Source organism: Micromys minutus (assembly GCF_963924665.1).
Source record: "Micromys minutus genome assembly, chromosome: 14".
Taxonomy (NCBI): Eukaryota; Metazoa; Chordata; class Mammalia; order Rodentia; family Muridae; genus Micromys; species Micromys minutus.
Genome location: NC_137983.1, coordinates 34,926,588 through 34,949,664, shown reverse-complemented (window position 1 = coordinate 34,949,664; position 23,077 = coordinate 34,926,588). Strand labels below are relative to the sequence as shown.

The 23,077-nt window shown below is 39.8% G+C and overlaps 2 protein-coding genes across 2 annotated transcripts in view; both read right to left on the bottom strand.

Moving 5' to 3' along the window:
* The window catches only part of TNKS (tankyrase), a gene marked incomplete at its 5' end in the record, with an annotated part of 126,149 nt that overhangs the window by 30,080 nt on the left and 72,992 nt on the right, over nucleotides 1–23,077 (bottom strand). The window contains 7 exons of the mRNA XM_080928761.1: nucleotides 1,418–1,589; nucleotides 5,511–5,589; nucleotides 5,900–5,991; nucleotides 7,382–7,503; nucleotides 10,603–10,789; nucleotides 10,952–11,018; nucleotides 12,459–12,553. Coding sequence (XP_080784887.1) covers nucleotides 1,418–1,589; nucleotides 5,511–5,589; nucleotides 5,900–5,991; nucleotides 7,382–7,503; nucleotides 10,603–10,789; nucleotides 10,952–11,018; nucleotides 12,459–12,553 — 814 coding nt within the window. The remainder of the gene's footprint in view (nucleotides 1–1,417; nucleotides 1,590–5,510; nucleotides 5,590–5,899; nucleotides 5,992–7,381; nucleotides 7,504–10,602; nucleotides 10,790–10,951; nucleotides 11,019–12,458; nucleotides 12,554–23,077) is intronic.
* On the bottom strand, nucleotides 20,569–20,973 carry LOC308429821 (small ribosomal subunit protein eS17-like; the record flags this gene model as incomplete). The annotated part of the gene is made up of 1 exon (XM_080928818.1): nucleotides 20,569–20,973. The coding sequence occupies one exon, from the start codon at nucleotides 20,971–20,973 to the stop codon at nucleotides 20,569–20,571; it is 405 nt and encodes a 134-aa protein (XP_080784944.1).

The following is a 23,077-nucleotide window of genomic DNA, read 5'->3' as shown; positions in this document are numbered from 1 at the left end:
CTGAGCTGTCCAATTGGAGCTAAGAGCAGCCCAGATGATGTAAATAGTAATACCTTGGGCTTATTGATAGCAAAGTAGATTTTAACAGCATGGAGGGTGGGCAGCTGCCCACCTATTGTGGTGATTAGGGCTTATTGTAAACATAAAGGCTGTGAGATTGTCTTTCATCTGGGAACTCAATAACCAAAGGCGGGCTGGGATTACTATACTCATTTCTGTAAGTAACCTCACTGCAATTCTTTCACATCTGGTTCCTGAGGTTTCAGTAGGTTGCTACTTCTAATTTGGGAGTCAGGGAGTCGGGGCCTGTTTTCTATCAGTTTCCATTCTCATCTCTGTCAACAAGCCCACAGCCTGAAGCAGAGTGGCTGGCATGCAGGAGTGAGCTGAGGTGGGAAGCATCCTCACAGTGCTCAGGGCACGGCATGATTTCCTGAGACTGGCTTCCCTCGCAGTGCTAGCACACCTCTAACTACCACAAACCTGGAGAGATGCTGCGCATCTAAACGAGGGCGTGTTGAGCGCCTCCCAAAATTTGTAGGGTCAACTGTGGTTTTCTAGCTTTGTCATCTCCAAGCCATCACACAACAACTCTTAAGATCATTGCAATACACTGTCACTTAGATATTTGAATATGGATGTTTAGGACCTTCGGATGTAGATTTCTGAACAGTTATATCATGTATCAGATAATCTTAAGAATTTTATTTCTGGGAAGAAGAAATCGTAAGATATCTGCTATAAAAGGGGGCACTGCGCCTACAGAACTTGGGCATACGGTTTACAGGCAGCAAAGAGGAGCTAGGATTCTGACTGCTGTCTATAGGTGTCTTTATGTTGCTCTTTCAGTTCCTTCTGGCTACAGTGATGGAACCCAAACAAAGGGTGAGGGGAGGGAAAGAACAGTAATTATATGGAAATTCTTTCATGTCTAATTCCACAGTTTTCAGAGGCTGTTACTTCTTCCTTGGGAGTTAGGAAGTCAGTGTCTGTTCTATCAGACTCTGTTGACAGACTCTTTGTCAACAAAGTAAGCATCTTACACTAGAGTGGGCAGCATTCACTGTGACACTCATCCAAAGTTGATAAATACATTTAAATCAGAAAACTCTAAGATACTTTCAGAATAGTTAAGAACAACAAGTAGGTCAGACATGTAAGAACAATTATAGGTCATTACTATAGAAATTTAACTTTTTCTCCATTGGACAGACTGTATAGCTACCATAATTCTGGCTTGTGTTCAATTCCAACCAACCAACTAACTTAAAAAAGGTATAGATCTCCTCCTGAGAGCTCCTCATCCTACAACAAATCAGAGATGGGGTGACTATGTAGGAAAGGTGTGAAAAAGAAACATTCAGGGTCTGTTCTCTGGGAGGGGCACGAGCAAAGGAAGACAGGCCGTGTGACTCACCGCTCAGAATCTGCTGCACGGCTTCATTCCCCATCTGCGCTGCTGTGAAGCCTTGCAGGGAGATGATGGAAGGATCAGAGCCATAACTCAGCAGGAGGCGGCAGGTCTGCAGGTGGCCAGCTAAGGCAGCTCTATGCAAAGCGGTCTGACCAAGACTATCCAGTGCATTCATCTGAAAAAGCATTGGATGTCCATGTGAAACTGGGCATTCTTTCACATTGTAGCAAGTAGGCTCCCAGGAGAACAGTCAACTGTGAAACTTTTTTGAAAACCAACATTGATTAACTTTTGCTCACTAGTGCTATAGTATTAGAAGAATAGACTGAAAACATCCTAATTATTCACACTTTCTGGAAATTAGATGAGACATACTCAATTATATAGCTGTAAAAACGAATGGTAATGATGTATTCCAATTTAGTTTATTAAATCATGTAAGTATAGTTTGAGCGTTATTCTTCTAAAATACTGATCTTACTAACTTAAGATTTCAAATGGATGACTCTAGTGTTTTAAATATAGCTCAGTCCTTGAGCAAACAAATGTACTAAGCAGAAGAAGAATTATAAAGGTTTTCTGTTTATTGAGGACTAGTTAGCCAGCTTCACCTCCAGTGTTGCAGCAGATCTGCAGAACACTGTGGTGGTCTCAATAGGAACGGCCCCCATAGATTCATGTTTGGCTGCTTGGTGGGGAGTGGCACTATTAGAAAGTGTGGCCTTGCTGGAGGAAGTGTATCACTGTGGAGGCAGGCTTTGAGATCTCCTATGTTCAAGTCACACCAGTACAGCACACCATCTCCTGCTGCTTCACATCAGCACACAGACCTCCTGGCTCCTTCTGTAGCACCATGTCATCCTGAGTGTAACCGTGTTTGCTGCCTGCTATGATGATAATGAATTAAACCTCTGAACCTGTAAGCCAGTCCCAATTAAATGTTGTCCTTTCTAAGAGTTGCACTGGCTATGGTGTCTGTTCATAGCAGTAAACCCCTAAGACAAACACACTTAACCTTCTGTAAGTAAGTATGGTAGAACTGAGTGCTGTGGAAAATGGTCCATTCACATTCCCATCACTTACTCTGGGGAATTTTGTATTTTAACAAGGAATAAAAATTTATAATGTATCAATGGTTCTTGGAATAAGTTTGTAAAAAGAATTAAGATTTAGTTTTAAAAGTTCCATTTGATGAGGATTGACTTATAACGGAAACTGGTAAGTTGGTTATATAATGATGTTATACATTCTATGCATATGAGATATTTACTCATTCCTTTAAGTTGGTCTTTTAGTATCTTAAAAACTTTCATATCCATAAAGTATAAGACATTAATGCAATGCAAGATCATTTCTTTTAACAAGTATATATTTTTAAATCATGAATGAAGATTATAATTCTTCCCTCAAAGTCTAAGTATTATCTACTAAAGACTATAGAGTACTTTATCCAGCAACCAAGTTGAAGTAAATAAAGTTACCAATGAGTAAAGCACTCAGTGGAGATAAATAGAAGAGCTTCTAATGATTTATTGACAGTCTATCTCTATAGCTCACTTAGAGCACTAAATGTGTAACAGGGGAATAGTAAACAGGCTTTCTGCAGGGACTGGTGAGGAAGAGATTACACTTTACTAGAAGGCAACATCACAAATCTCTCAGGAAGGCTTGCACAGAAGAACCCCACCAGTCTGAAGTCCGCCTTGCGGCACAGTGGTTTCTACGCTTACTAGGACTACATAGTAGACTCTTCCCCACAAACAAATGAAAAACAAAACTCCAACCAAACAAGTCAGCAAATCTGCCACCACCTTCTGTCTTTCCCTGAAGCCACTGGTCTTACCCCCCAGACCCTTTAAAATGGTTTGAGACCAAGCCTTAAGTCTGAATCCCCTGATCCACTACAAATACTTAAGATTCAGTGCTAAACAGATTATTTTTATTAAAATGTGAAACTACCACCAAAAAAAAAAAAAAAAAAAAAAAAAAAAAAGAAGAAGAAGAAAAAAAGAAGAGGCTTGATTTAATGTTACATACTCAATAGTGCTAACAATAGTTAAGACATTCATAAGCCATACATTTAGAGGTCATGCTAGACAATTTTGATTATGAACTTGATTGGACCAAGAAAGTGACTAAGGAATTAATAATTAGTAAAGCAAATGTGTGGATATGTCTGCGAGGGCTTTCTAGAGATGACTAGACTCTCAGGGTTCAGATTAAATGAATGTGCTAATCCCCTGACAGATTTAGAATCTGGAGGTTAGCAGGAGATTGAACTGTGGATGGCCATAGTAACTCGGAGCAGGTCACTACGGTTGTGTCCTCTGTGCTTGAATCTTCCTGTTAGTACTCCACTCTGATTCCTGTCTGCTATGATGTGGTTACTTCAGCACACTCTTCCACTACAGACTATACCTCTGAACCATGTGCAAAATACACTTTTCCTCCCTTTTTGTGGCTGTTAGGTATTTGATCATGTGAACATGTTCAGAAAGTGCTGTTAGATTCAAATGGAAACTGTGGGCCACTTAAGTCAAATAGAAATCACATAAAGAAAATACTATGCAAGGAAAACATGGCCCAACAGTAGCCAAGAAAAATTTGTACTAATGTATGATTGAATCAATGCAGCAACCCTGTGGGACTGGCAGCCTGCCTTGGAATCCAGGAATGAGTAGTAGGGAGTTGATACAGTGGCCACTGCTGCCACTGCCTTTTCTTCTTTCCTTCCTTCCTCTCCTCTGGATTTAGCTCACCTACAGATTACTGTGTAGACCAGGTTGGACGCAAACAGCAGAGATCTACCTGCCTCTGCCTCACAAGTGCTAGGACTGAAGGCAGTTATCACTACATCCATCATGATGTTGCATTTGAGATCTATTGATGGCAGCTTATTAATGAAAATTCATTATGCACATGAACAGCCAGTAAGGACTGAGAACCTTGCATCTACCCAATGCTACTGGGAGAGACTATCAAAAAATTTATTTTTCATTTAACTTTTCTGGGAAAAAAATGCCTTGTACGTGATAACAAGTAAATATTTTTAAGAACTAAGAGCATTATTCATGGTTTATATGAGTATTATTAGTTTAATTGTCAAAAATTACTTGTAAAGTCAGACCTAGGGCAAAAGTAATTCACATGAGTGTAACAGAAAGCCCCCTTAACTTACTATTTCTGACTTAACATGTTGTTTATATAACAATGCCATGGTTGTAGCTACAAAGTAGGTGATAAACCTGTAAAACTGTTCTTTTTAACTTATCATGATTTCAATTAAGAATGCTAAATGTCCTCTTAAAGCAGAATTGTAGATCACATGCACTGTGAATGAAAACATTTAATATACATAACGTTGTTCATTTGTAAAGTATAATCAAGTAGTGCAATACTTTATAAAACAATACACACAAATCTGAAGCTTATGTAAGGGGAAATGCAAGAGTCAGGAAGAAAAGAAAGACTCAACATGGGTGCTAAGAATGAACTCGGATGCTTTGCAAAAGATAAGCCATCTCTCCAGCCTCCCAAACCTTTTAATCTTACAAAGAATTATCATGTAAGGATCTGGGATCACTGCTTGGTTATAAAACTTAGTTCAACAGCTATTATCAGTTACAGAGATTTCATGTAGAGCTTATCAAATAAATATATTATTAACCATGCTTAGCAAACAGTAATATGTTTACTTTTAATGTGGTTATAATGTTAAAATTTTCACTGAAAAATCTGGTATTCAAATTTCATCTTTCCTATGTTCTTGCAGAGACTACACAAAACAGGAGTTGTGTAAGTAGGTCAGAAGATTGTATTTTAGTATTTAGTATTTAGCTGATGGGTGGGCATGCTGATTAGTCTTTTTTGTTTGTTTGTTTGTTAACCTAAAAGTTAAATGTTTAGGAAGAAGGAACCTTATTTAAGAAAAAAGGACAGAGACAATTTATTAAAAAAACAATTAAATCAACTTCAAAGGACAACCTATGACTTGAAACACAAAAGCCCATGCCAACTGCCTTTCCTGAAAAGGATGAGTGTACTGGGACTCAAGCCCTGGAAGCTGCTTGCTGCCTGGTGCTGACTTAAGGCTTACCTTTGCTCCGTGCTTATGCAGAACTTCCATGACGTCATTATGAGCTCTTTCAGCTGCAACATGCAAAGGAGTCATGAAACTATGGAGAGAAGAAAAAGGAAAGGGAATGTTGTGACTTTTACTGTAAGAACTCTTGGCAGCTGCCGGCTGCTGACAGAAGGCTCCTTTCCTTCAGTGCTGTGGTGTGGTTATGCACCACTGTGTATGTTCATCACACCACCTTAACTAACTTAGCAACTCAAAGACCACCAAGAAGAAGCAAATATGGCAACAAGAAGACGTAAAACCAGGACGGGCTTGTTGAGAGAAAGGAATGAACGTGTGGGGGAGGGTAGGCAATGATGGGGTTGTATGACCAAGTTATGTCACTCTTCTGTAACTGTACTTACTCCTTGTTTTTCTCATTGACATTGGCTCCCTTCCTAAGTAACAGCTCCGCCACCTGCTTTCGTTTGGGATGCAAGGAGGCCACAGCACAGTGCTGTAAATCAAACAAAATTCAGTTTAAGACAAACTTCTACGTAAACATTAACTCCCGAATGAGACAGCACTGGAGTTATTTGGCACACTGCAATCTCAGAGAACATCAGGACATAATGATGCATTTTACTCTGTGGTCAGTATTCCTTTTACACACATGGGAGTGCACAGCAAGTGAAATTATCTTCTCAATTAGGCGTTAAGAGACTTCATTTTTTTCCGTCAGTAAATACTACTAAGCAAATATTCCACGGAAGGCACTGGAACACTAGTTTTTCAAAGCCACGAAATCTATATACACTCAAGCTTTCATTGGTTTGTCAGCCAGAGGCCAGTGTTTCTTGATTACGTCACTGACAGATGCACATAACTCGAGGGTAAGCAGGTTTGCTTAGGCACTGGTGAGAACATATGCCCTTGAAGCAATGTAAGGGAACCAATACTCTTAGAAATATTTACCCTACTGATGTAACATTTATATTCTGCTCCATTTCACATCAATGATTGGATTAACAGTTGAAAAACAAAACTACTCACAACTGAATAAAGCAAATGCCCCAAAGCAGAGGGTCAAGTTTCTTTAGTGCTGGGGATTATACTGACTGTGGACTCCCGGCATAGCACTGTGTAGATAGACTGAAGCTATCTGTCTTGGTGGTTTTAAATTTAACTTGGCCCTTTTCAATTTGGTTCATCTTTTAATAGTGTTTTCAGCAAAATGGACTAAATGACCTTTCCAAGCCATGACGGTTTAAGAAAGTTAAATGAAGCGTATTTAACAGTCTGTAACAGAAGAAACACATATGCTTAGGTTCTAAAGTTAGGGGCAGACACTAGCCAGCCCAACATTTGTGCCTTAATGTGCTTAATGACAAAATTCGGCAATCTTCCTGAGTACTAGGAGGAAAGATAGCTTTAAAGGTGATGGATACAGTCAGGAACAGAAAGCCCGGTTTTAACATTTCCTCACTTGAACATAATCTATTACTTGAATGCAATTACTCCAAAGGATGATGCAAATACCTATGAAACCCTATTTTCTACAGAAAACAAATACAATATTTATCTGGTAAGCACACCCCAAAGAGAAAATTCTATCAGATCACACTTTGCATTATAATGAAAGCACTGAGCACAAAAATAATTTGTCAATAAGCTTGGGTGAATACAGAGATAAAACAAGTCTAAATCACAGCTGAGCAAATATCCAGTCCCTCACTCACAAAGAACCATGACCAAACCCAACTAACAACCAGTGCAGCCAACATTAAAATGCAAATTGCGGGCATTTCAGAGAGCAATGTGACTTCAAGGCTTCTGAAATGAAAAGAATGATTTAATCTTGCACCACTATTACAGACCCAAGGGACCTATGGGTATCATCATCTTACCAATGCAGTTTCATGAGACTGTGGCTGCTTGAAGTTAATGATTTCCAAAGCAAGCGTTTTTTTAACCTTGGCCAGGTCTGCTTCTCTGGCAGCTTGTAGCAAAGAATGGCCTTTAAATTCATCTGCCAAAGAAACAATAGTTGACATGTAGTTTTGAAGTTATAACCTACTCTGGAAGGTACTGTATGCAATCCTGTAGTCCCAGCACCGGGAAGACTGAGGCAGGATGATTCCAGAGTAGAGGCTAGACTGACCTGCAAAGTGAGCCTGAGACCAGCTCAAAAACACCCAATACACACACAAATACAGAAAAAGGTAAGCAGAAAGATTAATTTTACATACAGACAGATAGATAGAGGTCAGAGGGCAACTCTTAAAAAACTTTTTTGGTTTTCTGTCTACAGTAGCTTCTGAGGAAGCAAACTCAGTCCATCAGGTTTCTGTGGTGAATGCTTTTACTGGCTGAGCCATCTTGTAGCCAAATCTCTGTTTATTCTTTTAACAGTTACATTTAAAATGTGAGATTTTAAAACTTGTGGAACAAGACACAGGGGTAACTGAGATACTAAGGTAAGCAGGAAATAGCAATGACAACATTTGATACTTTGATTTAATGTTGCACATAGGAGCTAATGAGGTCAGATTTATAGGCAGGCACATACACAGCAGGATCCTGACATCTACAAAAGGGCAGGTGTATTCACAAGTAGGAGTAAGCAGACTGTAGAGTTTTGCTGGAGTGAGAGAGCAGTTGAGAGACATTTAAGGTGAAGACAAACAAACCCCACAGTTGTGAACAGTAGCACATGGGTGTTGGGAACCAGGTCGTCTGTATGAGCCAGAAGCATTCTAAATTGCTAGACCACCTCCCAGTCCTATGACTTTGTTTTTAGAAACTCAAAGACACTGGGCAGTTTAAAAGATGTTAAAAGTACAAATGACACTAACCCTAAAACCTAATAATTTCATATTTATGAAATGTCTAAAAGTTTGCTTTTCTAATGTATCTTAAAATAAGAATAAAATTTAGATAACCTCATTATTTAGCTTTATACAGAGAATAAATGAAATGAAGAAAGGGGATAAGTGTGCAGAATATTGTAGTTGTTAATAATGGCACAGTGTATTATTTTTGTTTCTTGTATGTGTCTGTACCTATGCATGTATGGAGGCCAGATGAAGTGTCATGACCCTCTGGGGTAGGATCCTCTCTTAACTCTGAGCTGGGGCTCAGAACAGCCCTTTGCGCAACTAGGCTGGCAGCCAGTAAACTGCAGAGACTGCGCTGTCTCCTTCTCTCCCAGCCTGGGCATTACAAGCACATGAAGAACATGCCTAGCTGGTCACATGAGGGCTGGGACCAAAATTCAGTTCCTTGTGAATATACAACAAGCACTCTTAACCACTGATCCATTTCTCAAGCCTCCTATATAATTTTCTTCAAAAATCTTCTGAGATTGAACAGCAGCTACAAAGAGGTATCGTGACAGTGAACGCTGCAGTTGGATTAGAGCTGGAAGTCCTCCCTTCCTTGGAACTCTTGGCAGATCTGATTTTTAAAGAAGCCCCACTGAGAAGGTTAACAACATTAGGAACTGCTCCCCTGTGTAAAGCTACACACATTTATGTGAACATTAAGGTCTACAAGAGACTAAGACAACCTAATAAAACAGAATGCTAAGACTTCTGGTAAGACACTAATTTGTAAAACCGTTGAGAGCAGAGTTAGGGATAAATATGAGTGGGCCATTACATAAACTGAAGAGGACGTGAGAAAACAGTACTGTACCCCTGAGGAGAGTCACATTCAGCTGGCTGAAGCTGCTGGGCACACAGCTTACGTAAGCACAACACTAGGTTGGGGTTAGATGGAGACATGATGCAGAGACCTCACAGATCTCAGGATAGCAACAGGCCTCCCTACAAACGTGCATGTCTCTAAGAGGCTTGAATCCATAGAAAATAAACTACATAATCCAATACAGCATGTCAAGATACACGGGAGGTTCTCCAAAGACAGTAGTACAAAGGATGTCCCCAGTTACAACTGCACTGACACTTGACGAAGATCTAATTTAATCCCACTACCTGACTACAATAAACGTCAGTCTCCAAATGTGACTACAAGTTTTAGGAAATTGCTCTTTTCATAAAAATTAGCTTAAAAGGTGTTACAATATAAATGCTGTGAGCATCATTTTGAGCATTCTTTTCCTTGAGGAATTATAAAGATTTTCTCATTCTTAAGACTCTCATATTAGGTTGAATGCAGAGCGCAGGTAAGGAAAAGCTGCAATGACCACATGGAGAGCTGTATGCACATACTGTGATAACCCAAGTGAGACCCAAACAAAAAAAAGGGACTTCTGGTCCAAACTAAGGAAACCTAGTTAGTGTGCCTTCCATCAACAATGTGCCGATCGATCCTGGGTTAACTGTGATACGTGTGCAGCACTAGTGTAAAATGTCAGTAACACAGAAACTAAGACACACTGTGGATGAGACTTCTCTATATAAGCTTTCTGTATATCTAAGCCTATGTGCAGTTTCCTTAAATATATGTATAGACACACATATATACATATAATATTAATAGTTAAGAAGTTATGCCCATCAAACCTCACTTAAATTTGAGAAATAAGACTCACAATGTCAATATGACTGTCAACTTTTTGGAGACAGACAGTTAATGCTCAGCATCAATGTTTATTACCAGTGGTACAAGAACAGAAGTTCTATAAGTCGAGAGACTTTTGTTTTGATCTGCACACTGCTGTATTTCTATTGTTTGTCACACGGGAAAATACTCCGTAAATGGTTGTTCATGGACCTTGTCCTTAGCTGTCACAAAAACAAAACACAATATAGGAAAAGAAACCAAACCACACAAAAACAAAACCAGAAACAAACAAACAAACAAACAAAAAAAATCAAGAAACCAAGTAGCTTTGATAAATTAGAATTGGACTTAAAAAATGTGTGTGTGTGTGTGTGTGTGTGTGTGTGTGTGTGTGTGTATGCATGCACGTATGTATGTGTGTATGTATGTATGTATTAAAGGCTCTTGTAAAACACATGAAGCAAGCATGTGATTAGAATATGATAAATTGGCATGCATGTAAGAGAATATGATCTAGTTAGAAAACAGCCTAAGTAACAAAGCAGAACCGAGATGCTCTCCCTGATGGCTAGCTACACTCGGTTCTGGATACAATACTTACATGTCAGTCTTTCCCGGAGCTCAGGAGTTGGAGCCATATCGACGGCACTTTTGCCATGACAATTGACCAAGGTGGGATCGGCACCATGACTAAGTAACAAAGAACAGACTTCTACACGGTTCTTGGAAGCAGCTTCATGCAGTGGTGTGAACTGCCACAGATCCATAGCGTTAACACAAGCTCCATGCTGAATTAGGGAAAATCTGACATTAGCCATTGTTTCCATGAGGGAAAAGCAAACTCAGAAAACGTAGTCTTCAGCTATAATTTTTGGAATTGTTTTAAACTCAGCTTAAAAAAAAACAGTTTAAGCTGAATGTTACTATTCAGTATTTTAGATTTCTCTTACCTTTAACAGCAGTTCTGTGACCTCATAGTGTCCGTATGAGCATGCATTATGAAGAGGTACAAGTCCACTGGACAAAGAGAGAAAAATTAAAACACTGAAATTTCAAACACAGCCATCTGGCTGTGCATTGCTTTAAAAAATTTCATTAAGTCCTAGTTTTTAAAGGCATTTTAAGAATTTATGGAAAGAAATCAAAGTGCAGCTTATATTCACACATTTAGCACTCATCTTGTGGTCTTTAAATAGGATCCATAAAGATAATAAGATACTATCAGGCAACACACTAATAATCAAGTTATCCATATGTAGCAAGTGCACTAGCTGGCAGGGAACGGAAACAGTGATATTTTAATCCACTTTCACCATACTCAGAGTGAATATTAAATGCCCAAGATTATTGTAACCACCCGATCAGAGTGCCCTAAGTGAAGTTAAAAGCCGCCCTTTTCTGCTGTGCGTGTCTTGATAAGGACGAGGACACTGGGCACCTGCGCTCTATGCCATCAGGACACAGCATTCACAGGAGGCACAACACATGACACACAAGACAGGCAGCATGGAAAAGAGCAGATCTGAAATGGATGGATTCTCTTTCTTGTAATTGTCAAGTAGAGTTCATTTCTGTGCTTCCTGACATGAATGTGAGCTGAATGAAAAATCTCCCTCTGGGGCGTTGCTCCTTTATGCTGTCAATCACAGAAGTCCAAGATAATCTGCTTCACCTGGGCAGGGTCAATTATTCTTGAGATCTTAAGGCAGATAACGAGCAACGTTAGCCTTTCAGATGGACCGAGAACAAATGTCCATAGATCACTGGAAACTAGAGAAAAACTGGCAAGTTTCCAATATTTATTAATTCATAACGACTCACTTTTTTGTTTCCTACTCATTCTTTTCTGTATTAATGTTTATAAAGATGATCTATATTGAATTAGCTTAAGTGAATTAAGCTAATAACTAAATTTAAAAATTGTTTACTCATTACTAGTTTATAAATGAGGTTCTCTTAATAGCCACTATACTAGATTATCACATTTCTATTTTTAAATCTTTCTAAAATGTAATTTAAGAGATGGAAATTATTATAATTTAGAAAATAATTTCAAATAGAATTGCAATAAAATTAAATCGGTGCAATAGATGATTGTGAGACGTCTATAGTAGGTATATGAAATAAGACCTGAGATCAAACCTGAGAACGTCTTAGATTACTATTACTATTTTATGTGTATGGGTGTTATGCTTACATGTATGTCTGTACTGCACGTTTCTGTACCTGGTGCCCACAAGGCCAGAAGAGGGCACTGAATTCTGGGAAATGAGAGCTGCCATGCGTGCTGCTTGGAATCAAACCCAGCCTTCTGGACTCTTGACTACTAGGGCCTTTCTCCAGCCTATGTGAACATTCTTAATGAATGGGTAATAAGACTTCAGGCTATCAAATGATGAAAACTGCACAATTATCTTGCCATGAGACCTCTAAAAAGGAACAAATAGCTGCACCTACCCTTTGTCTTTTGCGTGGACATCAGCACCATGCTGTAGAAGCAGCTGAACTATCCGAACTCTGTTGTAGCCTGCTGCCAGGTGTAATGGAGTAGACTGAAAAGACAAGGAAAACTCAGCATCAGTTCAGGTTTGTTTTTTTTTGTTTTTTTTTTTAGGTTTCTGGGGGACAAGGACAATTTTTTTTTCCTGGAGAGAGAAGTCTATCTCCAGCGTCATTGCAATGGCTTAATTCTGGCTTGTCCACATCAAACAAAACTCATGACACCTATGTAACAATGTCCAGGTATTAGGGCTTGCTTTTCTCCAAGAAGAGTTAGGGGTCTAGAAACCCTGGTTGGACATCATAAGAAGGAGCTTTGTAAAGCAAGTCTGCTTTCACCCACTCTCCTGCTTCTCTCCCTGGGTGATCCTTCCTCCTGGCCTTCTCTCAGCTGTGATGTAGCAAGAGGCCCTTGCCAGATGCTGGCCTCAAGCCATTTGGACTTTCCGGTCACAGAATTATAAACCAAGCACATTTTTCTTTATTCTTTCCTCAGCATCAGTTTATAGCACCATAGAATAGACTAAGAAACCTCTTCTGTGTCCCTTATTGGTCTTCAAGGCCTTCAGTAATCAAGACTTGAGCTGTTTTCCTCTTCCTTTCCGCATGAGCCATTCTTATTATGCATACTTAAAATCATGTCAGAGCCACCCATACTCAATAACAGGAAACATAATAATCTAACATTCAAACTTTAATGGAAAAGACTGACAAGCATCCCTGAAGAACTATGTGAAGATGCTTTAGTGAAAACCAAAAGAACAATGCACTTTATCCATTCCCTAAGGCGAAACCAGATCACTCTACTGGACGCCCTACCATACACAGCTTCTGAGTGGGGAAGCTCCCAAGACACAGCACTGCCATACATCATAAGCCACTAAGCTGTTACCTGGCAACCCTGACATTTACTATTTTGTGGTGAAGGTGATAATTTAATTGACTATGAGTAAAAAAGATTTTCCTTTTTTATAATGCCCAACTTTATGAACTATGTTCACAGTTGATTCAGTTTTTTCCATTTCCAAAAATGAACAAATCTCGAAATGAATACAATAATGTAAGAAGTCAAATGTAAGAAAGACCAACTTCCTGGTTTTCAGATTTTAAGAATTCTTAGAAAAACTATTTATAATGCCTCAGCATGGTAATATGCTGAGTTTATGAACTGCTGAAATACTTATATACCTCAGATAAATACTGCTGTTCTGTGATTGCCTGTGAGAAAAGATGGCATTAAGGACTTTGAAAGCTTCCGAGAATTGGTGGCACTGGTAAGGTGACTGGCCGACAGTGAAGGATACACCAGTGTCAGGTTGGAAAGCACAATGACAGCAGGAAGCAGAGCCATGGTGGTGACTGGGGGCCGAGAGAGGCAGTGTACAGGACGCACACATGCCCTTGAATACAGATGGCATCACGTCATCAGCCAGGACCTGGACTGATGGAATGCAAAGAGCAGGCGAGCACTGGCATGCATTCATTCTGTCGGAGCTGAGGAAGGGACCAGCTGCTCCACTCTGTCGCCAGCCTGACTTCAGAACGATGAACTGTACCTTAAACCGTGAGCTAAATTAAGTCCTTGCTCACCTCTGTTGTATCTGTCTTACCAGTGCAATGAGAAATGAAACTAAGATGGTGACTCTGCCTGTAGTTTTGTGTAAAAGATTTAAACTGACATTTCAGTATGAGTATAAAACCACAACTGCAAAGCTATAATGTAACTCATCAGAGAACTGGCTATAATACACATATACTGCTTTCATTTTCTTTAAGATGAAGACTCTGTACAGCCTATATCAAATCCTCTGGAATTTTCAAAGCATTGGTGACCAACTTCTTGAGCTCTGTCTAGAACTTTCCTGACTCCAGGAAACTCAGTGGTATACGGGTGCCAGGCAGACTTAACACTGGAGGTGGATGGGTGGAAGTGTCAAATGACTTTCTCAGGGGTCACATATACTATATAACAGATGTTTACATTACACTTCATAGCAACAGCAAAATTATAGTTATGAAATAGTAACAAAAATAATTTTATAGTTGGAGGCCACAGCATGAAAACTGTATTAAATGGCGGCAGGATTAAGGTTGAAAACCCAAAGCCACAATGTGTGTGTGTGTGTGTGTGTGTGTGTGTGTGTGCGCGCGCTCGTGAACATGCTTGCGTATATCCTTAAATGCACTTGTGTTCCACATAAGATCTATTACTTTAGTACATTAAGGACACTACTTAAGTTATTTTAAAAAAATGAAGGCTGCCTATTTTGTCATCTACTGTGTTATTTCTTCCAAAGACTCAAGCATGGTCTTTCTTACCTCCATACATTCCACAATATGAGCTATTGCTTGAATTCTTACTCTAGATTCTTTCTCTATAGTTTCAACTACAAAATGATTTTGCAAAATAAAAGTTTCATAATTTTTCAACATATACTTTGTTTTTTTTGAACATTTTGCTTCACTAAAAACAAGTTTAAAGAAATATAAAGTAACCATGCATTTGTTTTCCACTTTTTAATAATCATCTGAGACATTGTTCAACGAGTTTCTGTCATCTCTTTTGACCCCTTCAACCCTGAATATTCTCCAGCAAATTCAAGACACTGACAGTTTACCTCCACAATTCGACAGACACCTCTAACCTTACAGCATCTTTTCTTTCAGACTTCCAAGTTATTATGAAACCTAACAAAAAGGATCTTATCATCTAATGTTGATAGCAATCAGTATTTTATAGTTGTTTATGTAAAACTGGCTTGCAAGAATCAAGATTTATATAATTGGTTACTGTGTCTTGTAAATTTCTCAAATGAAAAACAGTTTTCATGCACTCTGGTTTCTGCTGCTGTTAAAACACTGTCCCATTGAAGAAGACGCCTTTTGTCTGTCTCCTTCCTGAAGTAGCTTGTGGCTACATCAGTGTTGCTCATAAACTAGAACTTTCCTCCTTCAAACAAACTTTTTCACACCATCTCTCACCTATTCCTACACAGTTTACAGAAGCCCAAGCAGTTTTTTTTCTTAAGGCTTAGTATTTGCTATCAGTTTGCAAAATACTTCTTTCAATCTATGAGTGAATACAAATATTATCTTACCTTTAAACTCTGTCTTAGAAAATCTATAAATACATGTAAACAAATACAAAGCCTAAAAACCCAACTTTTTTGACCTATAAATAAAATCCAGCCTTTAAGGTGTACCTTCAAAAAATTCACAAACATATTTCCTCAATTTTAGCTGGCCTCAAAATATCAATTTCTTTGTACCGATCATTTTCTCCAGAATAGAATCCCTTTTAAATGTGTAAATTAATATGTTCTGTCCAAAAATTCAAGCAGTACAGAAACAAAGCACAGTTGTGCTGTTCTGCCACCAAGCCCCTTCCCAGAGGCAGTCACAACGCAGCTGCTCAAAGATCCTTGGAAAGTGTGTGTCTGTGAGAGTGTGTCTGCTTTTCCTCAAGTCTGTGTTGTAACCCCAATAGGACTGGGTCATATTCTTCTGTGACTTACTGGTTTTCTTCCTTCCTCTGTTATTACACAGGAGCCTGTCTTACTCTTTGAACTGGCTGTACAGCATGTCTAGTGTGTAGATGTCCCGTAATTATTTACTCACTGCCTGTGAACGAGTGTTCAAATATTTCAGTTCTTGCTCTATTTTATTGAAGCATATCTCATTTGGATCTATTATTTGGTTAAAACAGATCAGTGTTTTTTTCTGATACAAATAAAAGATTACATCAGCCATTAAATCAAAATTCCTAGGCAAACACAACAAACAGAATCAGACCTTTATTAAATTTCTATCAACAGAGACGTTTAATCTGCTATGATGGAAAGCTCTAAGAAGCTCTTTGAGACACTGATATTTAGATGAGAATACAAACAAATTAAAAGCCAGAAAATCAATATGGGCACGCATCCCTGGAAATAAGTATCTCTCTTTGCCGAGCCCTGTCTTTTAGGTAGCATAATAATGAAGATCAGCATCTTTGAAGTTGCTTAATGCTTACAGACAACCACAAAGAATATTACAAAGCATGTGTGTATTAACAGGCTAGCACAGGAAGTATCTGGGTTTGAAACTATGATTAGCATCACAGGACAGAAGCAGCCAGGAAATAGGAAGGGCGACATTACTCTCTGCATTCCTTTCCTTCCACAGTCTAGCAGCTCGGATTCATAAAGGATCTTCAGAAATGGACAGGTATGACTAGTGGCTAGTCAGTCAGTATTTGGAGCTCATTGGTTCTACGCATGTCAGCACTGTCAGGTCTCTGCAATGAACTACAGCTACAGTGAGGCCATACCATTGCAATGAGCACTTCAGAACTGATGGTCTTCTTACTAATAGAAGCTGCCTGGAGGTACGTGACAAGGAGGAAAAATGAAACTACTCATGGAGAGCAACTTTTACTCTACTTCCTTCCCTTCAGAGGATTTTCTCCAGAATCCTCAGAAAGACGGACAGTTGCTTTCTTCTTGCTTTCTCCTCCAATTGTGTCAACTATTTACAGACCGTCATGGTGGATACTCCTTAGCTGGTCAGTATCTCTTCTTAGATACCCCAAACAGATGCTAAATCCAGATCAAACAGTTTTCAGCCAGGAACAGCTCTTTTCAAAGAATTCACTTAAGCGCAACCTGTTGGTTTCATTCCTTGAGATGGTCCCAACTACACTGAGAGATCAGCTGTCACTAAAGGCCTCTTCTAGTAAGCATCTGTGAATTCTGATGGGTTTCATGACAGGGTGACTGATAGTTTACAACCTCAGAGAGCACATTCTTCCAAAGTAACACAGACTCATCTTTAGGAAAGAATTCGAATATCTGAATTCAAAGTCATAGGACTATGCGACACTTTATTTTTTTTTTATTTTAAAAAACAAAGATAAATGTACAGATTTTAAGCATTTTTGCATAAAAGTATACGAATACATTTTTGTCAATACTTGAGTTTTTTAAAGGTTTAATAGTGTGCATTAAAATCGTACTAGTTACAATGAGCATAAAGTACATGTAAAACAAGATGTAACCTGGAATTAGTCAAAATTTTCTTGGTGTGTAAAGATTAAGCATAATGGTTTTCCATTTTCTTTTTTTTTGGCCTTTGTTATTTTCTTGAACTTCATATCATCTGTGAGTTGTTTCTGGGGTGTTCAGAGTTTTCTGGGGTTAGTATCCAATTATCAGTGACTGCATATTATGTCTGTTCTTTTGTGACTGGGTTATCTCACTTAGGATGATATTCTCTAGATGCATCCATTTTCTTAAGAATTTCATAAAGTCATTGTTTCTGCTAGCTGAGCAGTACTCCATTGTGTAAATATACCACAATGTTTGTATCTATTCATCTACTGAAGGACATCTGGGTTCTTTCCAGCTTCTGGCTATTATAAATAGGGCTGCTATGAACATTGTGGTGCATGTGTCTTTGTTGTATATTGGAGCTTCTCTGGGACATATGCCCAGAAGTGGAATAACTGGGTCTTCAGGTAGTACTATGTCCAATTTTCTGAGGAATTATGCGACACTTTATAAAACATGTATTCTACATTTCAACTACCTTAGATTCAGAGTGTGTTCTGGAAGTATGAGGCCTGTAAGTTCAAGGCCAGCCTAAGTAACTTAGCAGGACTCCCATCTCAAATTAAAGAGAGGGCTGCAGCTATGTCTCTGAGCTGAAGCACCTGCATGAGGAAGGCACTAGACTCAAACTCCAGTAATGCTGGAAAGGTAATTTTAAACGTATTTTTTAAATGAAGATATAAAAACTATTTTACATGTATGAATTATGAAGATGAAGACAAAAGAGTAAAGAAGAACAAGAATTTGCAGGGTAACTTGTGGGACAACGGAGCTCTAAATGCCAACTTAATGCTACCTTAACTTAAAACATCATTCCAAGGAGACTAATCAGCAATCAGTTTGAGTTTCTCTTTTTAACCTTAGAGCCCAGAGTCAGCCATAGAGGTCAAATATTAGAATGAAAATGTTGTTTCTAGCACCCTCATTAATGGGGGAGAGATCAGAAACGCTCAAGTCTTCTCAAGGTACAGTTCTAGTTTCTCGGTGTTAGTGAGAGACAGCTGGGAAAGGAGGCTTACCACTCTGAGGGTACACTGACACTGTGTATTAAGGAGAAAATCATCACAGCCCCGAACTCACATGACTCCCTTTCTACTCATGTTCTTAATGGATGGCTATTGTGTTAGGCTGATCTTTCCCCTTCCCATGTGGTGCTAGAAACTCAACTCTCGGTGTTACACATGCTAGACAAGTGCTGCCCCAGTGAGCTACAGACTCGGCCGTGCATTTTTGAGTAATATTTGCAATCTTAGGTATCCATACCTAAGCATTAAAGTTCTGAGAGAGAGACACACACACAGAGACAGGGAGAGACAGAGAGACAGAGAGCACGCACACATGTGCACATTCAGCAGTGAAGAGTGCTTGCTTTTCTTCCAGAACTCCAGCTCAGTTCCTAGCACATCAGATGGCTCAGAGCCTCCTCTAACTCCAGCCCCTGGGAATCCATTGCCCTCTTCTGGTCTCCAAGGTACCTCACACACATGGCAAAAGTATATACATACATAAGACTAAAAATAAATCTTACAAAAAGTTCAAAATCATTTACACTAGACAGGTAACTTGGTTTTTCAAAGACAATTTTAAATTGCAATGGTGGTTGGTGACGTGTGAGGACACGGGGACTTCTCTCATACTAGCTGTGTAGGTAGTCATTACTGGTGATCTGTGAGGACATAGCCAATTTTTTCCTTTTACACTGTCTATGCAGGTAGTTGTTGTAAGTAGATGCCAGGAAACTAGGCACTTCTTTGAGCTGCTGTGAAGGTGTGAAGACCTAGACCTCTAGCATAATGGAGACATGCTGTCACCTCAAGGTTCCTTCAGTTGTGACATCCTTGCTAGTCTGGGATCTGACATGATGAATGCAGCAGCTTAACAGTGTCAGAGGTAGAGGCCTCCAGCTATTCTCCCCACAGCCTCCCCACCCACTGCTAACAGGCACTCAACTGCCATAAGGCAGTTTATTTTCTCCAGTGGTTTTGTGGTATGCAAGAATAGTGTATTGTATTGCAATATAAAAATTAAGTCAGAGATACAAAAGGGAAATGATAGATTTAGAATTAATGTGCTTCTAAACTTTCTAGTCTGCATATTGAACTAAGCATTTTAACTGTTTGCATATGTTATATATAGTTTAGAGCCTTACTACCAATGTCATTCTTAAAACAAACACATTTTTAATTAGTTACTAAAAACACCCTTTTTAAAGGTGCAATATAGACATTTTCTATACTTTCAGAAACTTGGTGTTATAATTTCAATTTAATTGAATCATTGAAATTATGAATATTCATGCAAAACATTAGAAGGCTTTTTCAAAGCTTAAATTCTTTGAGTAAAATAGGCACAGATGTTATGCTGACTACTTGCAACCCCTTCAATTCCTGTGTTGCAGCCCACTCCTGAAGTGGCAGGAGGTAATAAGGCGCATGGCTCCCGTGAAGGAATGTATGTCCTAAAAGAGACAAGTGCAGCCTATGAGCACCCGGTAAGAGAGCCGGTGGAAGCAGACTCTCACCAGCCATCAAATACAGTGGCACCCGGACCTTGCACTTGACAGCATCTCAAACAGTGAGATATGTCTGCTCCTACTCTGCTGTCACTAATGGCAGTCAAAGATGACCACCTGCTAAGTGTGTATTCTTGAACTAAGAAACCAGCAGTTTACATTGTAACTAACCAAGCAACTGCTTTAAGAATGCCAATTCAGCCAGAAGTGGTGTCAAGCACCTTTAATCCAGCACTAGGTAAGTGGAGATAGAAGGATTCCCGTGAGTTGGGGGAAGCCTGGTCCACATAGCTAGGTCTAAGTCAGCCAGGGTTGTACAGTAAGTCCCTGTTTCTAAAATAAAGGTTAGGGGCTAGAGAGATGGCTCAGTAGTTTAGAGAGCACTGGCTCAATTAACCCAAGTTCAATTCTTTTTTTTTTTTTTTTTTTTTTGTTTTCAGGTTTATTGAAAATATGGCATCACAGATTAAACAGCTCCACGTGATGTTTTGAAATTCATCCCAGCTGTAGGCTGAGTGACCTGGAGGTTAGAGAGACTGCCGAAGTCCAGAAGCTTCAGCATTTCCTTGGTGTCAGGATCTACCTCAATGATCTCCTGATGTAGGGCCGAGACCTCAGGAATGTAGTTATCTCTCCTCTCTCTCTCCTCTTCCTGCAGCTTGATAGAGATTCCTCTCACAGGACCTCTCTGAATGCGCTTTATCAGATGCGTCACATAGCCGGCTATCTTGTTCCCAAGTTTTTTGCTGGGGATGATGGCGATTTCCTCGCACACGCGCTTGTTGGTGTGGAAGTCATTGCCCAGGCGTGTGTAGTACTTCTCGATGACCCGGGCCGCCTTCTTCACAGTCTTGGTGCGAACGCGGCCCATGTTGACGGGTCTCGATAAAAGAGCCCCAAGTTCAATTCTTAGCACCTGTATGGAAGCTCACAACCATCTGGAATTCTGGTTCCAGGGGACAGATATACATGTTGGCAAAACACCCATCCATGCACACAACATTTAAAAATATTAAAGTAAAAGCTAGTTCATCCCGAAGCCTGTAGGGGCAGGAAAATTAAAACAAGTAGCCAGCTCATCTAGCAGAACAAGCTCCAGGTTCACCAAGACCCTGTGCACACACAGCCTCAGATAAATTCAAAATTCTTAAGTTCACCTTAGCTCTTCATTGTGTTCTTATTGCTTCTCAGACACAAGTTCATCCTGGAAGAAATTTCTGCGGAAGGCTGAATGAGTGTTACTAACTGCCCATTCTGTTCAAGCCACATTTGTGCCTAGTCATAATCCTTGCAGGGTGTTTTAGACTATCTTTATCATGTAATGTTGAATAATCTGTGAAGGCAGGAGAAAAAAGCCCTTAAACTTAGATTCTGACGATCTGGAAGGCAGATGCTGAAGCAGCATGTCGGAGCACAGCTTCTAAATAAAACTGTGATAATGACTCTCACAGGCAAGTGACTTGGCACTCACTCCCCTCTCATCACACCAGGATGTGGATGTGGACGGCGCTGGAGGCTGAGTACAGGACACAAAGCTTTACCAGCTTCCTTCAACACTCCGTCCCCTTCCACTAAAAATGACGTTCTTAGTGAGAGAACTAGCATAGCTGACAGTTACTAATACCACCATGGACAAGCTACATGTGACAAAACAGGTCATTTCAGTAAAAGTAATTCTCTAAAGAAAAATTTTTAAAAAAGCATGTTCAAGGCCTTATTGTTGCAGAAATGAATACAGATAAGCATAAAGGTTTTATATACTGTATCCCAACAGAAAAATGCAAGGAAAATTGCTCTAAGGGATTTCTACAATATGGTGAGAGTACACAGCTCAGCAAGAGCTGCCCCACAGAAGTGCTTTGATTAGATTCACAATTAACCTTCAGGACTTGAATCGTTCCCTGAAGTAGACTTAATGAGTTCTGACCTTCCATGATCCCAAATGACATCTCAACCATGAGCCATAGAGCTGGAGATATGGAAAGATGGTACAACCTTTATCTACTAAGATGTGGCAAAAATGAGGATGACAACAGAGGGCAGTAAGGGCCAGAGAAGCCACCTTCATGTCCCTAAACAATGCTCACACCTTCAGACAGTGGAAGAGGGCTGACATAAACCACGCATCTTACATACCATGACCAAAAGTTAGTGAGGAAATGTTTACACTTTGGAACCCTTCCCAGAAGACTTCACCTCAGTGATGCTGTGTTTTTCTTAATCACTGCTAATTTCTTAGCTCCAGCTGACCAGCAAAGCTCAGTCTTGCATTAGTAGTTCTGGTATCTTGTTAATCACAGCTGATTCTTCAGCTCCAGCTAACCAGAACCACAGAATTTTAATTCAAAATAACAAACGGCCCTGACAGTCTTTAAACTTGCCCCTGAAATTTCACCAGCCAGGCCTCCATCATCTGCATTGCTCTCAACAACTTATCTTCCAAGATCCCACAAAACATCCCACAGAGCTCTTAACACTCAATGGCTCTTCCAGCTCAAAGTTCAAAAGTCCTTTTATACTCCTCTCCAAAACATGGTCCAGGTCTGTCACAGCAATACCCCACTACACTGGTATCAATTTGTCTTAGGGCATCTATTGCTGCAGTGAAAACACCACGACCAAAAAGCAAGTCAGGAGGAAAGGGTTTATTTGGCTCACACTTCCACATTGCAGTTCATCATTGGAAAAAAGTCAGGACAGGAACTCAAGCAGGGCTGGAACCTGGGGGGCAAGGAACTGATGGAAAGGACAGGGAGGAGTGCTGCTAACTGGCTTGCTTCCCACTGCTTGCTCAACCTGCTTTCTTACAGAACCCAGGACCACCAGCCTAGGCATAGGCCCTCCCCCCTTGAGCACTAGTTGAGAAAACACCATACAGCTGGATCCCATGGAGACATTCCTCAACTGAGGCTCCTTCCTCACTGATGACTCAAGCTAGTGCCACGGTGACACACAAACCAGCCAGTACACCACAT